The sequence below is a fragment of the Psittacula echo genome, assembly GCF_963264785.1.
Source record: "Psittacula echo genome assembly, chromosome: 1".
Classification (NCBI taxonomy): domain Eukaryota; kingdom Metazoa; phylum Chordata; class Aves; order Psittaciformes; family Psittacidae; genus Psittacula; species Psittacula echo.
In genome coordinates, this window is record NC_137735.1 from 26488140 (window position 1) to 26515616 (window position 27477).

General features: G+C 39.9%; 2 protein-coding genes across 5 annotated transcripts in view; one reads left to right on the forward strand and one right to left on the reverse strand.

Annotated features, from left to right (window-relative positions):
* SLC30A9 (solute carrier family 30 member 9) overlaps positions 1–8372 on the forward strand; it is a 54502-nt gene extending 46130 nt beyond the window's left edge. For 2 of the 4 annotated variants that reach the window (XM_080639016.1, XM_080639013.1), the window contains one exon: positions 7843–8372. The gene's annotated coding sequence lies outside the window, so the exon portion shown is untranslated. The remainder of the gene's footprint in view (positions 1–7842) is intronic. The other 2 variants (XM_080639017.1, XM_080639015.1) reach the window with 1 other exon arrangement.
* The window catches only part of BEND4 (BEN domain containing 4), a gene marked incomplete at its 5' end in the record, with an annotated part of 29067 nt that continues 9436 nt past the window's right edge, over positions 7847–27477 (reverse strand). The window contains 4 exons of the mRNA XM_080639024.1: positions 7847–8079; positions 11307–11547; positions 15570–15661; positions 25428–25994. Of these exons, the coding sequence (XP_080495150.1) occupies positions 7862–8079; positions 11307–11547; positions 15570–15661; positions 25428–25994 (1118 nt within the window). The 3' untranslated portion in view covers positions 7847–7861. The remainder of the gene's footprint in view (positions 8080–11306; positions 11548–15569; positions 15662–25427; positions 25995–27477) is intronic.

Here is a 27477-nt window from a genome sequence, read left to right on the forward strand (position 1 = left end):
CCAACTATTGGACTGACTTTGGGACTATCTGAATAACCAGGCTGATGGTCTCAGTCACTTTGAAAGAGGGTGAGAGCTGTGTTTTTTGCATAATGTAACCCAGAGTCTTAAAATCCTTCCTTTACTTGCTGTTTATGGCATTTGTTGAAGGGTGATTCTTAAATATAATTGTTTTAAATGGTTGAAGTGGGACCTTGCAGTCAGATGGGTGGAGGTGATCTTGACAGTTCTGTTCCAGACTTAATTTTGTCTCATTCCTAATGGTATGGGAGACTTCATTAGAAGATCATGGAAAGTAAACCTTCCTTTACCCTTTGAATTAAACTTCTTGAAAACCTTAGTAAAGGGACATAATTTCCACTGTCACAGAAGCTGTGCCAGCTCAGCCTCTAGTAAATTAGCTGTATTGTTTTACCCAAGTTCTGCAATGATACTTTATTTTTTTTCCTGATTTAGATTCCTCCTGGTCTGTCAGCACCAGTTCTGGTGCTGAATTGGCGCTTTGTATGATCTCTGCTAGGCCCTCATTCCTATAAACGAGGTGGCTTAAATGTTACTCAGTGTCAACTGATGTTCAGTGTGTTAGAGATTTTGTTAAAAATTTACATCTTTCCCCCACCGCCTGCCTCCGGAAATACTGATTGAATAGCAGTTTGCCATTGATAAACCAGGCTTCTCTGGATACACAGAGCATTAAGTTTGGGGTTGAAATGTGTTTTTTCCAGAGCAAGCTGCAGTCATAAAGAAAATCCCATCTTGCATTTGATGTCCATACAAATACATTCATTTGTGAACTTGTGTCTTTGAGTATTACAATGGTATGAAGGTATCTTTGGTTGTAGATTTGTAGCTCACTGATTGTGTTTCTTATGAAAGAGAACAGATACGCTGGCAAAAATAAAAATTAAATACTGTGGATGAAGGTTGTGGTGAATTTGGACAATTTGGAAACCTTGATGGAAGGAAAATATGTAAGTGAGGCTGTGGCTTTGAGAAGACCAAACTTGTGGTGGTCTGTGTTTTTCACTGTTTTCATTTGCCTGCCATCAGGGACAGCATGGACAGATTTGACAGACCCATGATTGTGCCCTGTGTGGCTGCTCTCATGTCTTTAGTCACTCAGGCTGCCTAACAGTAGAGGAAGAAGGTAGGGAAAATGCAGCAATGAAACAGTTAATTTCACAAGTATATTAAGCAAGGCACCTTATAAGGGAATGCCTGAGCTACATCATCCTGTGTTACAGTGCAAGCTGAAGAAGTTAACAGAAATGGAAGGGATGCTTGCTCTTCACAACAGGGAGCAGCTCTAAGTTTTATGACAAAGTTTATTGCTTTGATATCCTCAGTCTCTGAAGTACGTAAACAATTTTCAATTGACCTGAATAGAAATATATAATTACACCCACTCCCCTCCCCCTCCTCCCCAGTATTCTCTGCCTTTGCTTGCTAGGGATGCATAATTTTGACCTTTCGCTGTGCTAAACTAAAGGTATGTCAGTGCTAATCCCTTCCAAAGGCTGGTAAGGATCCTTTCTAAGCAAGAAGGGCTGAACTCAGATGAATTCCTCGGTGGGAGAATACTTCAGGCAGCTCTCAGTTTCTCCTGACAGTCCTTTTTCTAGCCCTGCTCTACCTGAAAAAAGGATGAAAATGGTGTATTCCTAGCAGAATTAAAGTGAGCAGAGAACAATGAAAATAGCATACCTCCCTCTTACATGGTCTTCTTTCAGCCCTAGCATTAGACTTAGGTTGAGGAACTGGCAAGACACCTGAAGTCTAGTCTTGGAGATGAGTTTCTCATGGGAGACGTGTTTTTGCAGCCTTTAATTTCCTTCACCAGGTATCGGTTATTTAATATAAGAGAGAAAGAGAAAAATAGGAGAGGGATGAGAGAAGAGGGAGCACATTTGTGGTGGTGTTTCGTTTCTTAATGTTAAATGAGATCTCTGCCTTTAAGATTTGGTCCCATGGTGATAGACTATGAAAGCAGTAACATGATGTTTGCTTTGGTAATTGTTGAATTTGAATGAAGTAATGTTCCTCTTGCAAGGTGTGGTCGTGCAGAATTTCCATGCCTACTTATGTCCGCAAACACATATGGCTGTTGCTGAAGTGAAGCTCCTGAGGCTGTTCACCTAATGTTCCTAATTCTCTGAAACATATGAGAGCATTTTTTCTTTCTTCTGCCATTACAAGAAAGCCAAACTTTCTTAGAACCTAATCGTCCCCATCTTCTCTGAACAACTCAGATCTGTTGCTTCCACTAAAAGTTTAGGTTTTGATCAAAGTAAATACTCTCATAGGGAACTTGACAAAGGACATGACTGCTACTTTAGTTAGGCCTATGCGAAGCTTGTGAACGTTGACCCATTCTGCTCCTTCCACTTTATGCTTTGTGCTAATTTCCTTGAAGGTTCTGACCTTCAATATATAGCTTTGATGTCCAGGTAGTTCAAAACCCAAGGCTTTTCTAGGTTCACATCCTTTTGTAAGAAAGCTTTTTAGTTTTTCACTCATGTTACTACAAGGCATTTTTGAAAGGTGTAATTAGTCTTTTTCTGCTGTACTACTGACCCTGTTCCTAAATGGGAACTAAATTTAATAGTAACTTTTATAATGGGAAACTACTTTGAGTCATTAGCAAACCTGTTTATTTCCATTTTCCTACAAAGACCGCCTTAGTTGTGGCAGTTATAGCTGCCAGATGAGTGAGAGAGTTTAAAGTAGTTTTAAGGAAAAAAGGTTTTTTAGCTTTTTCCCAACACAGTTACGTAGTTCATGTCAGAACTTTTGATACAGGTAATTAATCTGCTGGTGTGCTTTTTCGTTTTTACTCTAATGCCATGCATCTGTGCTAGAAGCTGCTTTTGTATGTCAGATGTCAGAGAGCCTTTGGAGGAAGGGTTTTGTATTCACAGGGCAAGACCAAATACAGAGAGCTGCCAGATACTCCAAAGGACTCCATGCTGCAGTAGGAAGGATTTATCCCTGGAGAGCTGTTCATGTATGAACTTGCTAGGAAATAAACAAGGCAGAGCCTTTGATTTAACTAGTCTCCACTCAAGTCACATCAGTGGTATTGGTTTGCTATATGAGCAACTAAGATTTATATGACTGTCAGCTGGAGGTGTATTCATGCATTCCTCCTGCTGTGAAGTACCTGGGGACCATTTGTAGTCACCCATGGTGCAAATAACCGTGAGTGTCAGGTAAGGAAATACAGGTTCTCTTTTCCTGTTGTTTTTCAGATATTATCTATATGCACGTTTACAAACCAAAGCTAAACTTTGCAAGTCAGTACTCACGTTTTTGTCCATGCTCATACCTGCCACTTTTCCCTGCTAGTTTCCTTCCTGTACTGCCTCATTACCCTTTCTGTTTCCCCACAAGCCATCCCTGTCCACTTCTGCCTCTGGATCTACCCTCTGACATTTCAAGTCATTGCCCAAGAGTCTGAGAATTCAGGGCTTTCCAAAGAGAAGTTAATTACATTTATTTTCAGAGAGATTAACATGGGATTTTTTTACCCACATTTCTCAAAATTGCCTGAAATTATTTTGGTGAGGTTTTCACTAATAAGGACATTCATAAATAAAGGTTTTTATAAAATAAAGGTTTTCACTAATGAGGATTTTGACAAAAAATACAGTAGGCTAAGGCCCTGGATCTAGAAAATAAGAGAGCCCAACCGCAGCTAGTTTTGCAACATGACAGGCATCTGAAAGCATTATTATATAATGGGAATATTTGGCAACTGTTCCTCATGGGTGACACCAGCCTGCGATCGGGTCCGTCTTGCTTCACAGCCCAGCAGAAGGGGTTTGTGTGGTGAATGTTTGTCACCATAATTCCTCTAGAAATTATTTGGAGTTGGGATTTTCTAAAGCATTTAAGAGAACCTGAGCCATTCGGCTATCACTGAATTTTGAATTAAAATGGGATTTAAACTTCACTGCTTGAAAATCCAGGTCTTAAGATTGCAGATGGGTACTTCCTCTGAGCAGTTTTTCTGTCTAACCAGCACACTAATACATATGGTTATATTTTGAGGTGAAAATGATTTCTATTATATTCATACTTGAATCCTTCATAATCTTTCACTGTGCTTGCTGGTGCTTCATACCAAACATTTAATGCAAAACACAATCCTCTAGCCTTTTTACAAAAACCTAAAGCTTTTAATACGTATTTATAGTGAGAACCAGTTGTGACAGCTGTCATGCTGACACAATGATGCCTACAGAGAGAGAGACACAGAGAGACTGGTTAACCAGAGACTAACTTTTATTCTGCATTTTTATGCAACAGAACAAATGGAACTGGAGGTATGTAGTAATAAAACCAATATTGAAATTAGAATTAACACCTGAAATAGTAAACTTTAGGTAACAAATGTCTTTATAATTAAAAAATATTGACTGTTTAAAAAATCTCTAAGATTTTATCTTCTTTAAAAGAAATGCGTATTGCCACATAGAAAACAATTCACACATCCTATAGAAATTGTCACAAAAACCTTACTAATCTATATTACACTATGCACTTTTTTTTTTTTGTACAGTATCTGGTAAAGGTCTATCCCTAACCTGTACTTACTCTACACAGTACAATCATCATTGGAAAGTATTCATAGAATTAACTACACTATAACAATAAAAATATCAGGATTAATGGTTTTTTAATCACAGTTTCTCCACAAATATTTGTCATAGAAAATATAGCGAAGGCATGTTGGCACAGATGGGCGTGCAGTACTGCTACACAAAGTTAGAGAGAAGGCAGATACATAAATGACAGTAAGATTAAAGAGTATGGAAGAATAAGACAAGAATCTCTATTCTCCTGGGACTTTCTGGAGTGACATGATAGATAGCAGTTTCCTTCTGTCACAAGCCTGCTGCCTACATCCAGAGCTGGGAAGGGATGTGCTGACTTTCAAAGCACACTGCTTAAATATGGGCATCTTGCTGTGCAAGGGCTTATCTGCTATCTATTATTTCAGGTCCCATACTATTATACCTAACCTCTTGCGGATATTTAGACACTTCAATGTCTATGTATTTATAATGCCTCATGAACAAGTTAATTGGAATAAGCTGTTGTGAAAGGTTTGGGCTTTATTTCTGTTTAAATTAAATGGATGGGTCACGAATCAAGTGGCCATGATGGCAATTAAAACCAAAGACAGACAACTAAGGAAAGTTGTTGTACTCTGTTGTTTTAAACCCAAATGTGAACAAAAAAAAAGATGAGCTGGTGTCTGTTAATGCCTGTTTGTGACTACAATTCACATCACTGGCCAGTGCACACAAGCAACTGAGGGCAAAATTTTGTCTGTAAAGAAAGGTCCAAATCTGCAAAGCCATCCCTAGAGTGCCAGAGTGGCTTTCAAGCTGAAACTATACATTTGGTTATTTTGCACAGGATGAAAGTAGAGGATTGTGAGAGGCTCCAGGATGCTGGCTACACGTTTTACACTAAAAATAAAGGTAGGCTTACTAGTTTTGTCAGCATATCTTTAGGTTATTAAGTGAGAGACATCTGTCCAGCCCAGTAATTCTGTGACTGTTAAAATGAAGCATCTGTATTTTTAATCCCATATGATTAAACATTTGAAAGGAAATCATCACAATGTTTACAAAAATACAGCATGATACATTATCGCTGTGGACAAATTTACAGTAGAATGTTGACTCACACGTTCCGACATGTTTTACCAAGTAGTTCTGGCAAGTGTCACCACATTAAACATAGACCAGCAAGACTTACACCATCGGAGCAATGTAACATCTTCTATTATAGTTCTTTTAAAAAAAGTGTAAGTTCAACACTGAAAAGCTACTATAGGATATCTGTACTGTGACATTTCTATACACTGAGATTCTCCTCCAGGGGCCACCATGTACTGTTGACTGCTCAAAGAAAGTCACCTCCTGCCTGTAGTGAGGGCTGCTGTCTCAAACCCCTTGGCCTGGTGAAGTCCAGTATGACTAAACTGCTCATTCACTTAGAGAAAATAAATGAGTTATTCTGGGGCAGGCAGGTGCCTTTCAACCACCTTATCAAAAATCACCAGAAATAAAATGAATTGAGAGGTATTAGACATTTAAGGGCCTAAAGCATATCCTGGTTGAGCGAGGTCCTATTTATGGTGGAGCCTGTGTCCCAAGACGCCCTGCGGGCTGTCTATGAGAGACCGGTCACAACTGCAGGCAAAGAGGAGGCAAGGGTCAGGAAGGCCTACTTATGTGGGTGAGCTGACCTTTAAGGGACTGCCTCTGTCCTCCAACCATGGTCAGGCTGGAACTAAAGGAGCGCTGCACCCCAAAGGGCCCTTCCTGGTCTTTGAGGAAGGGGCTGTCACCCCTGCCCTGCGCACCACATGGGGAGAAGAGCAGGAAGGAGGGGACAAAGGTAAAAGGAGCAATCAGTAGCTTCTCTCGTGGCTTGCACAAGGCAGTTAGGAAAGCTGGGGAGCATGAGATATGTGTTCAGGAGAGTCACTGCTGATGAGGTAGCACTAAGGACGGTCAAAAGCAAAGTGAACTTTCTTTCTGAAAACCAGTTCCCTGTACCTGCCAGTGGGGAAATGTTGCCTTAGGGAGGGCTGGTTCAGACCAGGAAGCATGCCAGCGCTGGCCTGAGAGACCGGACAAGGGTAAGGAGATGGAAAACATGGAAAGGAAAGGGTTTTATTTCTTTGGCATTGCATGTTTCTGGAGTGCATCAATTTAGAGGGACAGAGGACTCCTAAGCCTTTAAAATTTAAGTTTTTCAGTGGACTGACTTCTGTTCTGTTCTAAAGTCAGTATCTGCTTCCAACATTGTGCACCACTGTGAATTCTGCTCTAGCACAGCTCTTTTTGTAACAGCTTGCTTAATCTGGACCCTGTGTTTACTTACAACAGGAGTTTAAGCTAGGCTGCTCTTACCCAACCCTTCCCTTAATGCACTATTGAGCATCCGACTCTTAAGACCAGCACATTGCCTCATCTATTTCAGGGAAAGGATATAAAACACAAATGAAAGCAAACCCACGAAAAGGCAATTTAAAGCCTCTGAAACTACATAATATGTCTGCAGAATAGGAACAGACAAAGCAAAACCTGTCTTCTGAAAAGGCAATTTGGTTTTAGCAATCTTATTTGAATGAAAACTGTCATGATCAGCTCTAATTCCCTAGAAATCTAGATATACATAGTGTCTATCCGATGTACAAAGCAATTTTTATCTGTTAGAAGTGCCTGTTATTGTTCTGGGTCTTTGAAGGATTCTGCTGTTGACGAACACTGCTGTTTTACCTGGGAAGCTTAATTTCCTGGCAGAGTTGGCTAAAGGAAGTCCCTGAATTTTCCATCTTGTGCAGTATTTTAAGGTAGCATTTATAATTACGTTATTTCTGTTAGGAAATGGGAGACCATTTCTTTTTCTTATTACAAGAGTGCAGACTTGTTGTTACATCTCCCACTCAGGGAAAGCAAACTGTACCCAGCTGTTCTGGCTCCAGACCTGGGCTTGTTATCAGTAGGCAGATGAGACAGTGATTGCTGTTTCTTTTGACATCTTTGTAGTTTTTAAGTGACCTTTCCTCTAGGACTAGATGAAATGAACTGTGATTTCCCTTTGAGGGTGTTATAAAGGATTTGGAAATAACAGGCACTGATAAGTCCCATACAGCTGGTCTTGAAACTGATTTCTTTCTGTTAACTGGGACATGTTAGGATGAAGAATCTGAAATGTATGTGGTATGTGTTCAAACATGCTTTGGACTCTTAAATGACAGCAGGGTAAGTATGTTTAACAAATAGTCTCTCCTAAATTAAGTGGTTGCTGCTGTTGTAGGAGGTTCTTCTCACTGCCATCAATCACCAGATCCATCTTGCGTACCTCTATTGAAGACTTCGTCCTGTGATCCTGGATGGTCAGTCCCTTCATAATATGAGTTTCCGTTGTGAAGGAAAGTCCCCACTGCACGCCCTTGACGAGCATGTCCCACTGCGTCACTGAATACCTTGTTTATTTGCTCTTCGGATGGCATCCACCAGTCTGGGTTGGAAGTACAGTGCATCCTAATGAACTCTGCAGGAAAACATGCAAGGATAAAAAACAACTTGTCTTTGCAGCACCCGTTATTGGCCAGGTGTTGAAAGCTCATGGGAGATAAGAAAGGGGATATTACTGCTCTACTTAAGTAGAAGTAAAGCCTTATGGGGGATGCCATGATAATGCCACCTGGACCTATGTTATTCATGTACAAGTGTGTTTCTCCACATGCAGTATGTGCTGTTATATCTGAGCTAATTATGAGACCCATGGGAGCTGGAGATTAAATCCCTTCTTGCAGGAATAAAAAGAGCTAATTTGAAGTGACAGCTGTGATTCAGTGTGTGCAATACATGTGAAAGCTAATATGAACTGGGATGTGTTTCATTTGAAACCTGTTGTGTGTTTGTACCTGAAGGCGATTACTCTGGTGGATCTGTATGAGCTCCCTCTGCTGGCTGCTTCAACATCTGCAGGCTGCAGTGGCCCACAGCCTGCTCAAAAATGTCAGTACCGTTATTTCATTTGGTATTTCTGTTTGGAATGTCTTTCATTTCAAGTCTTCCTCTTTCCATCTTCCTGAATCTGACACCTATTTTTCAGAGAATAAATTGGCCTTAGAAATAGCTAAATGAGATGAAAGGGCTAATTTGGGGAGACTTGCAAATTTTCAGTGCAAGAGAAAATGAATTGTACTGCATGTAATTTGGCTGTTTAAGTCGCCGCTGCTTCCACATACAGCTATTTGTATGTGATGATTACATTTTTCATAATTTATTTTTCAGATCCTTTGACATGTGATATGCTAAACTTGCAGAAGGTGCCTTACCAATTCTGGAGCCGTAACTGCTAGGCTTAGCTCAAATAGGTGTATTTGGACTCTGAAATATCCAAATACAATTTGAAATGTGAGGGCGCCTTATTAGATGTATTAGATACACTGTACCTCATATGGAAACCGAGCTTCTTATTTATTCTGTAACACAGTTATTCCCTCATGTGGTATTGTGTGTCCCAGGATATTTTTAAATTCTATTTTCTTCTGTTGACAAGCCAACAGCACAGTAAGTGGCATAAGGTAACTTCATTACTGTCACCACATCTTGAGACCAGGGAATGCTGTGCTTTCACATGAGTTCCTGTGCCTGCAAGGTATCTCATCTGTTGGACAATTAGGATATGATTTTTTGCATAGCTCCTCCAGTAGTGTGTCTGCAAGTGATAGCTATCTCAGTTTTAAATTCATTTCCCTGGAAATCCACGCAGGCAATAGTAATTCCTACCTAGTTACGTTCACGTAGGGCTCCACAGACTGGTGTTTTTCTCAGGGAAATGAATACCACATAAAGCAGTAATGCTATAATTTAAGCATGCCAGGCTGTTGTAAAGCTGATTCCAGACATCAGTCAGTTGTGGGAATATATTAAAAATGTTTATAGATGTTTAAACTACCCTGAGTGCAGAGAGAGAAGCAGTTTGTACTGCATAAGGCATAATTGGACATGCTGAGAATTACAAGTTAGACACTTGTTACCTTGGCTTGCAAATGGGTAGGAGCCACTAGCCAACTCTTGGCACCAGAGAAAGTTGTTTTCCCAACAATGCACGAAAGCCCAAAGGGAGAGAGCTTTCTCTCTCTACTCTGCTTTCTTAACTTGTCCTTAGATACTGAAAGTTTTGGCTTTCTCTTCAAGTGTCTGCAAAATAAGGGAACTGACGTGTAAGTAATGCATATTCTGTATGTCTAGGACCCCAGAAAGGAGTGGCCACAAGCAAAAGTCCATCTACAGGTGGATTTACTGTTAGTCTTGGTGGGAGGCAGGGGGAAGAAAGAGCTAAAAAAGGGCATTAACTCTGGTTCTGTATAAATTCTTAGGTGAAATTTACAGTCATTTAGTAAATGGTCACTGCACTTGTATTTAGCCTTCATTTTCCAAGAGAACCACTGGGACCCTGAATCTCGTTTCCACACCTCTGTGCATTATGGTGTGCCTTTGTATTAAGCTCTGGTAGAGTATTATGTGACAGGTTAACAGGTTCCTTTGTAGTAAAAAAAGAGCCTCTTTGACTAATTTGGCTGTATGTAAAATCTGAGTTCGTTACCTGGTTACATCAATGTACCCCAACTACAAGTCTTATCAACTTTGCCTTGTTGGAGTCTTCTACCCTAAACAGGAAGAGGCTCCATCTGATGTACATAACCACTCCATCTGGATGACTAAAGATGTTTTTATCATTGGCTGATCAGAATAGAGCTTTATACACTGCAATGATTAGTAAAACATTCTTGAAGTCAATTCTATCAAAATTTCATGTGTGTGCTCACAAAATATTAAATAAAGAAATGTTAAGCATATGCATTTATAAAATGCAGATACTGATACTACAATGTTTTAAATTGTTCTTTAAAAAGGCCTGTTTTGTATGATTCATTATAAAGCCCAGTACCAGGCCTTTTGAACAATTTTAGAAACCACAGTGTGAACTGCCACAACAGGTAATTCTTCTCAATCTGAACCCTTTCTCTGTATTGTCCAGCATCCTCGCTCTTGGGCATTGTGAAATGCTTGCGAAGCTCCTCCTCCTTTTCAGGCTATACATGTGACAAAGTTGTTCCCTAACTTTTCCAGTCAACTTTGCATCAGTACTCCAAAAAAGAAGTTAAATCCTTGACAATGCATTTGTTTACACTCTATGTAATTAACCTGTAGACATTCTTGGCTCTACAAAATGTTCAAACCTATTCTGAAACTCGGTAAGCTTTTATCTCCAATGACACACTGTGGCCTATGCTTACGGTGCATTAGCCTATCAATATTCCTTTGGTTCATTTTGCTGTATATCTCTGTTAAAGAATGCCCTGTTGGTTTACTATAAAAGAGTGTAATCAGGATTGTATGATTTTTCTTCTTTGCTGTTTCAAGTGTATCAGTATCATGTGCCCTTATATTTGTTCCCTCTCTCAAATAAGCAGCCCCATTTTTTTCCATTAAAAAAAAGCCCAACACATATATAATACATACATACATATATACATATATACATACATATATACATACATATATACATACATATATATGTAATATATATATATATTTTTTTTTTAAAAAAAACAAAACAGTGGAGAGTTTCTGGCTGCTTGTCACCTGTCTGTGAAACCCCTTCTAGTTCTGCAACTGTCAGCCCAATGCTTCTACTCAGCCAGAGCCAATGTGGTGAAATGAGATCACATATGGTGGACACTGAGCGAAAAGATGCAGTACCTCTGAGACATGTTACTTTTACTGGATCCAGAGGACGTCTTTCAGGACCTGTCTCTCCTGACTGCACTGACCTTTTCCTTTTTCCAAGGCCGCATGAGTACTTAAGCTCATCGGTTGTGAAAACAAATCTGATGAGATAGCGAAGGAGCCGTCGTCCATCTTTCTTGGAAGAATTTACAGCCTCATCCCACTGTTTACTAGTGATGTAGACAGGGTAGTTGTTCAGCAACTGCTTGCTCCCCTGAAAAAGTGAAATATTTCCGTTGCTTATTTTACAAGGCAAATAAGATGTCAGTTGCAATAAAAAATATGCTGCGATACTGACAGTAAAACACATCCTGAAGTGAACACATAACTGCTGTTACTGAGATGAGTACTTTTAAAATTACATTTCCATTTTCTAGAACTCAAATTTGGTGAGACACAAGTAATACACTTTGAGAGGTAGCTATTGATAATTTCCACTTTAACAAGCAGGTTAAAAAGAGTTAAGAATCAGTGACTGGATATCTATTTAAGTATAAACTTTCTTCTTAATCTGTTAAAATGCATAAAAAGGGTCTTTGAAGAGAGTGATCAAATAGATCACTTCAACGCAGCTGACAGTTTACTTCAGAGGTGACTCTTTTAGTCTATTTTTATAATAAATTTATTACTTCTGTAGAACACACCTGAAACCTGACAGCAGTTATGTTACTGTGAAAAATGTAAAGAAAACAAACAAAGGAACTATGAAAACTAAATGCTTCATTATTATTAATGAATCCTGTATTAACTCAAATTACAGCTTTACAGAAATGCCATCGTGTCAGCTGGAAAGAAATTTTGCTTTTAACCTTCATAATTTGTGTGCTTCAATATTCCAAAATTAAATGAATGCTGTAGGACTAATTATGGGGATTCCTGTAATCCACACACATTTATAAGCCCTCTTTAGTCAATTGTACTTAAATTGTATTTAATTCTTCTTGCCCATAAATGCTATTTTAGCATTACCCAATTAACATATGATGGTAGTGTTAATATACTTGAAATAATTGAAGTACACAAAAAAACCCCAACCACATCCTCTTGGAGACTCATTCACTTTTACAGCTCCACCTCTTTATTAAAACACATAAATCTGGAAGCCCAATTAGTAAAATCTTCTTATAGCCCCTATCTTAGACAGCAGCTCACAGTGAACTAGAGAAACATGGATCTGGTCCTCAACAGAGGCAATCAGCCACATGCTGTACTTGTGGGCAACTGCTGCCAAGTTCTCCTCCTTGCTACTAGATCTTTGATATCTGAAAACTATTTTAAGGACTACCCTTGCCTCCTTTCATATATTTATTATAGCATCCTGGGAGACAGCTTCAGAGCATCTTTGAAGTTTTTCCTCAGGTATTTGCTTTTAACTTTTTTGCTAAATATAAGTTTGCTAAGTATATGGAATAAATACATGGAAGGTTGAATTTAGTGAAGACCATGATGGGGGGGTCATCAGAGAGTCTGTAAGATTTAGGGTACCGTGACCTGCTGAGGCTTAGTGTCACTGGGAGCTGAGCCTATGTGACTGTCTGCTACTTGTTCAGCTCAGTGCAAACTGCTGGCAGAGATGGCTACAATCAAATCCAAAACTCTGCAAAGGAAGTCAAAATATAAAGGAAGAGATGGGCTTTGTCTGTCAGGGGTGCCCTTCCCCACCCCCAAACCATCTCAACTCTCCATCCCCCCTACAGTTTGTAAATCCAAGTTTGTCATCCCTAAGAGAAAGACCCTTCAACTACTGTCTTAATTCTGTTATCATTTGAGACTTTCTCTTTTCACTTCACTTGACTCTTCCCACCACTGCAAAAGGGCCAGGGTCAATTCCTTCCCTCCATTCATGATACAAGAAGCTGCTTTAATTTCTGCCAGGTACATGCACCCCTGGGAAGCCAGTAATATGTCTGAGGAGCTCTGCCATGGAAAGAACATCACCCTCCATTCAGCCCAGCTCATCATCCTCCCCCAACATGGTGAAAGGGCTGGGGAAGGAAGATGAGCAGGGGGACAGCATGGAAAGCTCTTTTGGGGGTATTATATGCTTACATTGAAGAAACTGTGACCACACCATCTGAGAGAGAGCTGACACTAGTATTTCCTTGGCTTGTTCCACCACAGAACTATCTGCTTCCCATGTTGCTACTTAGTTTTTCAGCAACTAGCTCTGCAACTCTTTTATATAAAGCGAATTATTTTCCCATCTTAGATTTCTGAAACCTACTTTTTTTTTTTTAGAAACATTGTAATGAAGCAAGGACCTTTTTTATCGATATCAGCACACATACAAGCTACAAGTACAAGCTAGCTCTGTAAGTACTGTCTTGCTTTTAAGCCCTGGCAGGCAGAAGCAATGCAATGCAAGCCTGTAATGGCACAGTGCAAGGTTCCAGGCTTGCTCATGTGGGTTAGGGCTGGATGCTCATATGTGGCTTTGCTAAGTAGGAAGCTATCTTAAAAGCTGCCTCTGTGCTTAAATGTATTGCACTGATGGAAATCAAATGCAGAAAGGCGCAACATCTAAATTTCATGAGAGCTCACATTACTATTAACCAAGGAGAAGGTAATAAATTCTGCGTAATCCTCTCAGCCCCAATTTTATTATACTTCTCTCTTATTCCCCCTGAAACTTAAGACATTTTTCCTCATTTTTCTCCAAAGGCATGATATAGTATTATGCTATTCTGTTAAACGATTACTGGGTTCCTGCTACAGATACTCTTTCATTACTTCCTCTGAAAGTAAAGCACTTCTGGGCAAAAGATTCTCAGTAAATATATGATGCAATTTGGTGTGTCCAGCAGTCATTAAACTAAAACAAACAGAAAACCTTCCAGAAATGAAATAAGCAGACCCTGAAGGAAGAACCAAAGTACAAATGCGTTCATGCTTGTATTTGTACACGATTACGCTTATGAATAAAAGATTTGCATCTATGCGTTTAATTGAATAAAAAATTCTGTCACATCACAAGAAACTATTCCATGTGGGATGTTAGAGAACAACTTTGGTTTTTGCAGTGATTGAAAATCTTAGTTACGCAAAAGAGCATTAAATAAAGGAAAATGAATCCTTGAAATACATTTGAGAGATAACAGCTAATGATATATATATATGTATAGGTATAGGTATAGGTATATGTATGTATCAATTTGCACAGGATAAAACTGAATGGAGGAGCAAAGTGATGCACACCCTGAACTGCTGCAAAGCATCTTCAGTGAACTATGGTAAGTTGGACTATGTGAGGCTTGCATACGTATCATTTATGTACATAGGGAGGTCAGACTAGACCTAAGTGTTCCCTCTTCTGATATTGTCTGTGTGAATAATGGGTAGTGACATGTATACCCTACATATACAAACCCATGCATAGCAAGAGCCTCAAATGCAGACAGTCTAAACTAGAAAAGTCTCAACAAAACCTCTTAATTTGAGGCATTTTTACAAGCCTGGATAGAAACACAGTGGAGCAAAATTAATGTGACCTACACAAGAGCTGATAGATACATCTACCTTCTAGAGAAGAGGGGGACTTAAATTTCCTGCTTTTTGACTGCAGCCCTTTTAAACAGATCATAATTACAAAAATCCCCAAACTCCATATCAAGTATAAAATTGTCAACACTCAACATTTAGTTTGGGTTGCTTTCTGAAAAGCAAGAGAATTTTAAAGACTTGCTGAAGTCTGTATTTGGCTCTGTCTGCAAAATGAAGGAAACATATCTTAGCATTAACCACCTTAGAGCTGCCTCAGAGCTATACTAACTGTATACACATGCATGTCTGTGTCCATACACACGACATATTGATACCCACCACGCATGGGCTCCAGCCCCCATGCACTGGCAACCGCTGTGTGCAGCCACTGCAGTTTTCACAGCAGTTTCACTGCCACCCAGCTGCAGTTTTCACTAGGCTAGCACCAGCCTAAATTCCACCCACAAAAGGGAGTTTCTGAAGAAAGGCGAGAGAAAAATTACCCAAAGCAAGGCAAGTGCAGCTGGTGCCAATGGAGGAAGTTATGTGCTGTCAGTGAAGTCATCCTAGATTACGCTAGTGATGAGTCTCCTCCATTTGGGGATTACTGTACCTAAGAATGACAGTTTAATAATAGATCTTACATATTTTTACTACCAAATAATATTCTTCCAGCACCTACTGGTTTATTTGCCTATGTGTTTTCAATGAATTGTCAAACATAAAGAGATTAAGCTTGTCTTCACTGTATACTACCTCAGTTGGATGGTCTGCTGGCTGTGGTACCATAAGTTGGTTGTGATGCTGAAGTACAGTCTTCAAATAATCTAAAACAGTCTGGCAGGGCACTGCATGAAAAAAATTGCAATTATTGTATATTAGCTATCTTGCACAAAATAGAACAACAATATTAAATTAAACAGTATTCTTCAGGATCTGTTTTGCATGTCTGTGATATATATTTCTGATAGGAAATACTGTTCATTTGGATTTGTGCAGGCATTTCATTCAATAAATATATGATGGATGTTTTATTTCCTATGCTGAAATCTCCAACATTGCTTTTATTTTCTGCCCACTAGTTGTCAAAGGGTTTTTTTCCTATTTTGAAATTATAATTATTACAAATACAAATTAGGTCAGCAGTAATGATAATAAGAAAAAAATCTGTAAGTACTGTAAACAGCCCAACCATACAAAGGAGAAACCATTTCTTGGACCTAAATCATGCACTGATTAACATGTAAATACACTCAAGTGTTTTTGAAACTACAGTCTCATTAACTATACTGAACAGATTTAATGATTCATATACTTTAATTTCTCTTCCCTCCCTCCTCCCAAATATGTTATAAAAGTAGGTGTTAGGCAAATTGCTTTATTTCTCTTTCCCTCATCCTCCCCCCTTTCTATTCCCATTACTCTCATCCATTTCAGTAGTGGTACCAACATCCTATTCCCTTCTGCTGAGGTGATAGGTTAATTACGGATGATTCAATTACGGGTCTCTCTTAAGCAGATGCTGCCACATCCCTGATTAACTCTGGAGTATTTTTGAGATACAGTGTTTCTCCTCTGAGCCTGAAACACCATAGGAGAATTAAACAGATATTAACCCAACATTAAAACTGACTTGTTCAATACTAAATTAAGCATAATTTTTAAGGTACCTTATCATTCTCATATTTCGTATGGGTTGTTTTTGTAAAATATTCAGAGATAATCATAGCTTCAGCTAAAAATCCAGAAAAAATATTTCAGTGTTCTATTTTTTTCTAATATTATTTCTTGGCATTCAGCCTTTACACCTGGAAAAATGCAGTGTTTTGGGCTTTGTCATAAGCTGGCAATCTGAAAACAAGCAGTGAAATCACTGACAATGTCTCAAGGTAGGATTTACCGGTATTTTGCACTCCTTCCTGGGCATTCACGCTGTGCAGCAACTATGCCCCTCTCCAGGCAGACAGGGTGCAAAACACCTTTACTCTGTGCAAAACAAACTCTTTAAGATAAGTGGTGTTACATCCAGCAGTCTGCATACAGAAGTCATGCAATGTGCCTGATGTGAATAATAAATTCCTGTTCCCTTTCACTAAGTGCTGACTTCTCCATGAAGACATCAGTGTATTTGCTCCTGTTTCACTTGATACATCACACTTTGCCATAGGAGGTTATGTATTAGGCTAAAGTTAGCATTTCAAGTGACTTGTACCTGTTTTATTTCTCCAGTGACTTCACTTCTTATTGCTAGACCAAAGCTGCCACACAGTGACACTGACATAGGAGGAGGAGAGCATTTTTTTTTTTTTTGGTAGGAAAAAAAGCACTTTAAAGTGTCATTGGATGGTTTTGGAAAATGTTTCAATTCTGAAAAAGAAGAGCATTAATAGCCCCACCAACAAATTCTGTGGCCTTCCTATAATGAGAGCTGTGCATTTAGCATACAGCAGCAATCAAAAAAATTCAATACAAGTTCTTATGTGGGATAAAGGAGAAAAATAACCACAGGTAATGTTTTAGTGCACTGGATATTTTTAAGAAGGTGTGGCAAAAAGAAGGATTTGGCTTTTTCTCTAGAGTTAACAAGATCATAACTGTGACCGCTGAAACTCTGCATGCTTATGTACATATCCACTATCACCAGCATCACCAACAGGGATCTGTGCCTATAGTAACCAATAGGAAAGATGCTAATGTCAAAATAACACTTGCTTGTCATAATTTAGTAGAAAAGCCTGCAGGGAGGCAGTAATTCTTCTGCCCATTAGGAAGGAGCCTTAGCAGGAGGGGTAATGCTGGTCTTGCTAAGATGTTAAGGAGGACAGATGTAAGATGTGGCAGATCTTTGTTGTTCACTGATCCAAGTTTTAAGACTTGATACTCTAGGCATCTGTATGTTGTAACAAGTGCTTCTTTGGCATAGCTTGCACAGCTCTCTCTGTGGAGTATCCTAATTTCTAATAAATAGTTGAACAGTGCAGTGGCCACCGACTGTGCTACTGACAATAGCCGGGCTGTGGTCTCTCAGTCTGACCTGCCACACAGCACAGTGACTCCCCAGGCTAAATTCTCTTTGCACCAGACATCACCAGTGGGTAAACGCACTCTCTTACAACCTGGGCTGGAATCGGCATCTGTTCGTCATTTCTGAGACAGGCCACCAATTCTGGCACTATCAAGCCACTCAGCTGTTCTGACACTGGAAGGGAGTTGCAGCAGACAGCTGAGGCTGCAGTCCCACCTGAAGCCACTGTTGAATGTGTGCTAAAACCTGGAGTTACAGTGGAAAATACTTCTAGGTGCTTACCATCATCATCATATTGGTGTGACTGCATTATTTTACTCTTCACAAGAACAGAAATACTCCATGAGCAGTTCCAAATTTTTGTCAAATCCTATTATTTCCATCTGATAATGATCCAATACTGTTACTAGGACACCATATTTTTCCATTCATCTGCTAGGGAAAGAATACCTCCTGGACAGAGTGCTCCAGGTTTGATTTTAATTTTCCAATGATCCTAACCTCTGCTTTTTACTTCAGCAACTTCCCTTCTATTCCATTTGTTATGTTTCCAACTGTTCTTTTGCTTTCCCTCCAAGTTGGTTGATTTGGTAACCACTATGAAACTTTTTCTCCTAGACAGTCTTTTGGGGCCTTCAACAACATGCTTTTGATAATTCTCAATTGTATCCACTCTTTCTTTTCCTTTTTTTTTTTTTAAATCTTTGGCTCCAATAGTTGTCTCCAACTTTTTATGAAGCATCAAGAACATCTCTATTAGTGGTTTGGACTGTGGTTTTGCTCATTATAGATGCTACTGGGCCACAATCACTTGTACTGGTATCTGTCAAAATAAGGGTTCTCATTTATCCTCCCCAAAATGTGGCCTCCAGTGTTAACACACTCCAGGCTGTTTATATTGCCAAAGCACAGCACTATGAAGAGATACCTGGGCTTGCAGTAAATAAGGTCTCTCTCCAATGTAAATAAGGTATATCTCCAATCTCTCCCATGGTATTAGGCAGCCCTAGCGAGAAGAAGCAGCTTACCCCCAGCTCGGCTGAGTGTCTCCCCACAGTGGCCTCAGCCCCATAAGCAGACAGTAAGAAAGCCAGTTATTCTGTTCATTAATAAGCTTTTGTGCTCTGTAGCCAACACTGGGTAGTATTCCCGCTGGTGCTGTGCACAGCAGAACATGAATCCCTTAGCACTCAAGACCATTTACTTCTGAATAGCCAGCAAGGAGAATTGGGAAGGGTGTACATCTACATCCACCCTGCTCAGACTGACAGCTGTTAGTTAAGACTGGCTCAGCACTGTAGTATCTCCTCCTTGCCTTGACCTTGAGCAATGCTTCACTCTGGGTTCATTGCAGGGCATTTCTAAATTGATGCTCGACTGTCAAAAAGATGTAACAAATGATAGGGAACCTGCTGACGACTACATGGCAGTGTGAATTTCTTGTAACATTAATGGAGATGCCTTCTCTGCCTGAGATTTGGACAAGTGTGCAGTATAACATGGCTTGGATTATTTTAGCTCATACGCTCATTTATTTCAATACTCAGCTGAAAGCCAGTGGAAGCTGCATGGATGGGCTGTGAAGACAAATTATTGGGGTGTAGTGAGCAGGAAAAAGAGTGAAAGATAAAGAGAGATGTGGATTAGTAAAGAGGATTTGTAAGGTACTCAAGACCCTAAAATTTGGATGTTTGTAACTGGATGATAACAAAACTAGCACTCATTTGCAGTGAAAGCAGTCAGCAGAATTCAGAAGAATCAACGTTACATGCAGAAGGGTGTGTTAAAGATTGACTAAACTGACCTACGTGCCTGCCAAAAACAAGAGAGAAAAAATGATAGCAAATATCCTGATACTTTTAAAATCCTTCTGTTGTGTTTTCCAGGTGGAGTGGAAAACCATTGAACTTCTGTTAATCTGCACCTGAAAAGACATTGTATTTAATTTTCTTTTGCAAAAATATTTATTCCAGGAAGAGGAAAGAATGCGCCCCTTCCGTAGGCCCCTGGGATGTACACCTCTGCCTAAACAACAGAGGAGATAAAACAAGGTAGATCTGAATCTCTCATTTAAATGATGCTCCCACATTCTCCTGTGGCTCTTATTTTTGTCTGTACTCTCTCATTTTCCTTCTGCTTAATAGAAGGTACCTCTTCTTGTCTTCCCTTTCAGCTGTGAAGTCTTCAGGCCAGGGACCTCTCCTGTGAACCTCTCTAGTCAGTAGAAACTGCTGATAACTAACAGGGAAACCAAGGAGCCCCTGGTGAGCGGGAACAGGACTTTGTGTCACTAAAAAGACAAATGACGACCTGAAAAACACAAACTGAAGTTGAGACCAAAGAGTTCAGCCTTGCCAGGCTGAACCACAGCTCCTCACGAAACCTCCACCAGCTCTTGCTCCTCAGAGTAGGCTAGGAAACCTGACCCCAAAAATTCTCCTGGGTTTTTACCCAGAAGTGTAGAGAAAACAGATTAATAAAGTTGTGGTCTGTTGCAGTTACATGTTTCAGTGAGTTTTTGTACTCAGGCTGGTTTAGCAAACTAAGCTGGCACCCCTAAGCTGCAAGAAAAGCAACACTGCAGATTCAAAAGGGTTCTCGTGCCAAACACTGGGTGACCGTGCCTGAGGCTTTCTCTTCCTGAAGTAATTTCAAGCTTTGAAGTTGAACAGCAGAACAAGGCCAGAGATCAGACCACAACATGCAGAACATCAAGGGAAACCAAAGAAGTGGTTAAATGTGAACATCAAGGGAAAAAAAAAAAAAAGGACATGAAAAAGCGTTCGTCATAACCCTTGATGGATGCTTTATCTACGCTGTGGCTGTGCTAGGCTCTTTGGAAACGCGATGCTCTAAAAGTATAAAGGAGACAGGATTTGTAGGGAAAAGTAATATCTTTTATTAGATCAGCTGATATAGTCAGGAAAGAGAGTCAAGCCTTGGGCACACAAAACCTCCTGGAAAACTTGTCTGACTTTTTCTATTACACTGATATTAACTCGACCTGCAAATCCCGCTTTGCTTTGGCTACCTCCAGCCACCATGAATGCCATCTATCAGTGATCACTTCTCTACATTTGAGGGGGTTTTCCACCCCCATCCTTCTGCTGTTTGCTGGAGTATTTCTTGCTGCCAGGCTAGCAAGGTCAGAATAATTACCATATTTATCACACTCCATTTCACCTTATTTATAACTTTTCAATACTTTCAGGGTGGCTTGTCCAAAACCATGCCGCAAAGCTAGGAGCACCAAGAGGCAAATCCTCACTCATGACTCTGGCCTTTGCTTTAACCACCTGGAAATATTTTCTCCCTTTTTGGCCAGAAAACTGTGAGAAAATCATGTTGACAATAGTAAAGGAGAACTGCTTAATTTCCTTATATATTAGATGGTCTAAATCCAGGTATTACATGCAGTTTCACAAATAGGTCTTTAATTGTACTATTGGGAAAGTATCACTGCCCCAGTAATTTTATACAGAGGAAAGAGACACTTTTCTCCTAGTATAGATGGATTACTTTGCTCTGTTCTTGATAGCCTCAAAACCTTGAAGAGCCACTGATAAGTTTGCCAAACTCCTGCCAGGAATTATCTAATCTTTAATTATTTTATGAAAATGTTTCTCTTCTTTTCAGTTGAACTGAAATCTAAAAATGTTTGCTTATTTTTGCCTAAAAAAAAAAAAAAAAAAAAAAAAAGGGGAAATTGCATTGCTCCAAAGCCGAAGCACTGAAATATGAATGTTTCTTCATTTATTTCATAGCTGAAACAATTAAGATTTCACACAAATTTAAGTGGTTTTTTTTAGACAAATCGACTGGGTATTTTTTAAGAAAAAAACCCAACCAACCAACCAAAACATGCAGTATCTCATCCATATAATAGTTTTTTTCCAGTGATCTGCCAAAGACTGATGCTATGCTACGGGCAAAAAGATCCTAACGACTGGAGGGCTCCTACAGCAACAGGGCAGAGTTCTGAAAACTGAAAAAATCTTATTTTCTGTGTCCAAAAGCTAGAGGATCATATGTCTTCTGTAATATTAGTGAAAGAAAAATGTCATCGCCTTTACATCTGCTGAGAAAACACTCTTCTTCCCTGTAGTCTCTTTGTGAGCCATGCAAATGGTGCTTTGCAGAGCTAGAGGCAGAGATGTACAGTGGCAACTATTTTTAGATTGCAAACTCTCATGGATTTTAAAAGGGCTTTTGCATATGGAAAGTAAAAAAAAAGAAATGCAAAGTATTTCAGGAAGAGGATAAAATGATTCATAGGCGGTTACAGAGCAGAAGAGAGCGGTTGGGGCTTTTATCTTCTGTTGACAGAGCTGCTGGCGAGAACCTCAGTGCCTGCAGGGAGGGCAGGCTGCACGCCTCCTTGCCAGCCTCACAGAGCAGCTCCAGTCCAGCTCCCTCAAGGAGGAGAAGGAAAACCACGATGTCAGAAAAATGTGCTCTTTCAGCAGCTAGATGGGACAGTATGGCAGCCTCCAGGCTCATCTAGCTGCCTCCACAGTTGGCTCTTCATTGCACCAATCACTGAAACCCTCTGCAGAGGGTTCAGGACATCAGGCATGCAATGTCCTGATGGGCAAAATCAAAATGCTCAGAGAGTGAGCAATATGCCTGCTTGCAAACAAAGTTGGGTGCTCAAGTGACAGGAAAATTTCTGGGTGGCTTTTTGGGTAGCAGAAGCTCACTGAGCAAAATCAGCACTGGACACAAAAATAAGAAGACATCACCTTTAGTTGATTTTTGACTGACCTTGCTCAGGGTGGCTGTGGGACTGCCTGTCAACCTCAGACCTCTGTCCTACCATGTGGCAAAATCTGAGGGTCCCTTCTGTGGCTCTTTACGCTTCCCCAAACACACAGGTCACTTTAGACCTACCTGTATACATCACCCAGACAGCAGCAGATGCATCTGATGATGATTTTATGTTGACTGATGAAGTTGTACATCCTTGCACATTTATGTTGTCTGCTTCCTTTGATACACTGTTAACAGGGTGTTTCATTACTCCTGGGGTGTTCATCTCTCTTTTAAAGGGAGATGAAGGGTAACTATGATGACCCTGGTAAATACCGGCTGCTTAACTCAGCATTAATCCTAGCAAAATATAGGTAATTGCAAGCTGACCCAATTGACTTAGAGCTAAAGAATATGAATAAAATTAATGCCAGTCAAAACGATCCTATGGAAAGTGGATCTTGTCAGACTAACCTGATTGTCATTCTTTGATGAGATTATAGGTTCGCTTGAAAAAGTTGGGCTGAACAGATTTAATATATCTAGACTCCTGAAGGGCATTTAACTTGCTACCATGAGTTATCTGATTGCAAAAGCAGCAACATGTAACATCAGCAGACTATAGCATACACGGATTAAGAACCTGCTACTGACATCTCAAATATTTGTCATTGGGGCAACCATCATGACTAGATGTGCTTCTAGGAAGGCTCGACAGGGACTGGCAGCAGCCTCAATACTGTTCTGCATTTCTAGCCAAGATCACGATATTGATTTAAAACCTATAAAAAGAATCTGGATGATACAGAAATTGGTGCACCAGCAAACACTGGGCAAACAGGGCAGTCAAAGCAATCTGGATCACTTCATACATGAACACAGCCAAATACAAAGTATGTATGACTAGGAAGAAATATGCACAGAAGGGAGAAGCTCAGCTGCACAACCAATGGCCAAATGACCAGGGCAAGTGTGGGGGAGAACAAAGAAACTATTCACCTTTGCTCAGGCAGATAGGCACATATTGCATGTATTCCAGTGCACAGTTTTTAAAGAAATGAGCACCAAGGGAGAAAAGAACTGCAAAGAAGGACTGAATTCACTTGAGGAGTTTTAAACAGCTGTTTGCTTAGTTCATCTACGATGGAAATTAAGTCAGCTTTCAATCTGTAAATACCTTCAACCAGAAAAAGTACCAAGTCCTATACAGCACTTCATTGAGTTGAGCAAAGCATGAAAGTCAATGGCTAGAAGCTGATTTCACATGGTCAGGCAGAGAATAAGGCACACATTTTCACCAGTGAAATTAACCACTCGAGTCAGTAACTGCCAGGGTACAGAGTTGGAGTCTCCAATTCAGGACTGGAGGCTTTCTGAGATGCTGCTTAAGTCAATTTTAAGTTATGCTTTAGCCAAAGCCAGAAAGATTTTTGGGTTCAATACAGGTGATTAAATGAAAGCTGTAGGTCTGATTATAAACCCTAATGATAATGATAATTTTTGGTCTTACACACCTGAAGCTAGGACTCAACAGGAGTTAAATCCACATGATTTCCTTTGTCACACATGTGTCACACACACTACTGAATCCAGTGAGAGAGCACAAGTTATGGTGACTTCAGATTTTGGGAAGGGTGGAGAAAGTATTCTAGATTTTGGCTTTTCTCTGAACAACGTTGCTTGTGGGATTTGCTGGTACCCTTAGGGACCAATACCCAAAAGAAAACCACAGTGTAATACAAGTAATGCATAATACATCACTCACAGCTGAGGAGAAGAATTATGAAGACTGCTGCCTTCTTTTTGCTCAGATTTTGCAACTGCACCTACATACTGGGGAAGTAGTTAGTTACTGCCTTCTTCCTTTCTGCATAGGTAGCTGCTTTCAAGTATTTTCTCTCTTGTAGCCCATGCTATATTATCTGTCCTTTTCTGCAACTTATGGGTTAGCGCCATTAACTTTGCATGGACCTACCCTAAGCGCCTCAAACTTCAGCTATCAACAGTGTAGCTTCCTAGTGGCTATACATGTCACAAGTGTATTGTATACTTATCTTCTTCACTAAATTTAAACGTCCTTTTAGTATTATTTGAGGTGTATTTTTGCCTGTACTTAAAGTTTAGAGGTTATGGGACCAAGACACTTTATTTATCTCCAATATCACTCTTCAAATATCTCAGCACACCTTAACAGTGAGAAGTTTAAATGGCAAGAGAAGTTTTTTGCAGAGGGGGTTTCTATCAGACAGGGGTTTTCTGCCTGCTTTGTCTCTCCCAGCAGCTGCTAGGTATTGCTGAACTGGAGAAGCTGGTGCAAAAACTTTTTGAAGGTTTGTTCAAAGATGAATGGGAGGAGATGAACTGCTTCCCACTGAGCTAACAGCAATTTAAAAGATACTGTTCAAGGTAAAAGCCAAATGTACTTAAGTATGGATGTAACTTTTAACAGTTTCTTTAAGCAAACAAGAAGCCCCAAAAGGGAATTAGGATTATAAAATGGAATGTCACTGAAAGAACAAGATAGATAATTAGGTACAAATGCATATGTTTGAAATTACTATGACCTGATGTTTGGGATCTGAGATTACAAGTACATCTCATCCAGAAAACAGCTCACTAGTCTAGGACTAAAGATTCATACGGATGAGTACCAGCAGATCATTTTCCAGTGGACACAGCTGTAGGAATTTTGGGTGGAGATAAATTCCAGTGTTGGATTACTATGACTGCACCCTTAAAAAATAACCAGAACTTAAAAAAAAAAACCCCTATAAAACCCCCTATAACCCAAAGTAATTTTATCACTGGTTGACAATATTATATGGCAAGGGATTATTTACCTGGAATGCTCTCCAATTTTCTACGAAGTTCCTCATTTTCTTGTTGCAATGAAATTACCTCCTGCTCTAGCTCTTGACACCGAGGGCAGTAACCTTCTTCCTCTTCCTCCTCTTCCTCCTCTGGAAGTGTAGAAGATGATGGGTGACCGTGAGATTCAGATGTTGCTGGAGATGTCCATCCACCTAAAGTGTGTACTGGAGAGGTTGAAAGTGGATCCACATCTGCCAAATGGCTAAAATCATTTACTGATGAGGTGTTCTGAGAAGGGAAGCTCCCAGAAAGCAAGTAGTTCTGAAGGGAATCAGTAAAAACTCTCAGAAAGGCTGAGGTTTGTTGTTTCTTTTGCATATACTGCATCTCTATGTCTAAAATGTCTGATGTCTGACTATGGACCATTTTCCCAAGCTGACATTGCTCTTGTCTTTCACTATAATTTGGGTTTTCCTGCTTTATACAAGAAATCATGGACTGAGAGTGATTGTTGTCCAGTAGTTTTCCACCACAATTTAAGAGACTTAAAACCCGGCTGCATTGTTGGGCAAAGGCATCCAGAATCATTCGACTCTCTGCAACAAAAGAAAAGATGAATCACAGAAACCTAACGTAAAAGGTTATGCCAGGCAGTAGCAGCTAGATGAATGTACACAACTGTTTACAGTAGCATGCATTTTATTTCTGAACACATTAAAATTATGTCTTCTGCTTTAATACTTCTGCAACACTGTGATTTAAAACAATCCCGACTTTGCTTCTATTTTGAGAGTGCCCTTGTGCCCTTGCTGTTAATCAGAAATGCATTGTGATGATAGTCACTGCTTACTGCCATCTTCTTTCAGAGGGATTAAGACAGGAAAATGGGGAAGAAAATACAATTTCCATGCAATTTTCTACAATTAAAAGTTCATGTAAGTACTTGAAGCCTATCTCAAGCTCCTGGCAAGCACTTGCCGGCACATGTTTGCAGGACTTTGCACTACATCTTCCTCTTACGCCCTGCTCTTCTCCAACAAGGCTTCCAAGCTTTGTTTTTATTCCCTCTCATCTTTGCTGCACTTGCTTGACATTGGGACACTTCATATGACCTGCCCCCAATTCTATAGCGTTTCCTTGTTTCTTTTGCTTTAGTTTCCAGACACGTCCAAGAACAGCTCAAGAGCAATAAGCACATCTTCTTCCCTCTTCTTCCACTGACAAAAGACATCAAATGTACAACATGAAGCTCCTCTGGACAGGAGAGGAATTTTTTCTGTCCTGCTGACTTCCTGTGAGTTTGTGGGCAAGCCAGTATCACATACTGGAAAGCAGTGCAGGGTTCTTCAAGCTGCTCTGGACTCAACCAGGAAACTCTATACAGGGCTGTGCAGCAGTTTCCAAAGGCAGGAGCACAGCTGTACAAGCAGGATAAGAATGCCATGCAGCGCCTTGTCAGCCCTGCCACTAATGACAGGTGTCATGTCTCAGGGAGCAATAGTAGCTACAACCTAAACCTGTGCAGTTCACTTCTGCACTATGTATATAGCTCAAGCTGCTGTAACAGTTCTTGGACATGGATGGAAAATTACCAAGACATTTATGATATGACCTGTTGGGTTCCCCAATAAAAAGAACACTTAAAAAAATTTTTTTAGCTTATTCACAGCTGAGCCCCTTTGGGTGTCTGCAAAGATGCAACTAACATTTTGCATGAGATTTAAAAGAAAAAAGCAAAAGCCTGGTAGGTTTAAGCACTGCCAATTTTGGAGAGCTCTTCTTAGGCAGGCTTGACTTTTAGGAAGTGACAAACGCATTTATTTTTCAAAAGGCAACCTGCGACAGATGCATGAGACTAAGCACCCCAGACCTTGATTTATCATAACTTCATCACCAGAAGTGAAAACATAGCCTTATCACACTGATAATACGTAAAGAACAGAATGTTCAGAAACCAGGCCTTTCAGAGGTGGCACTTCTGCATGATGCAGAAGATACACTTTCTGGTGGAAAATCTACTTCAAGCTGAGGTTAGTACATCTGGCCTGAAGAATATTTAAAACAACACTATTTTGCATT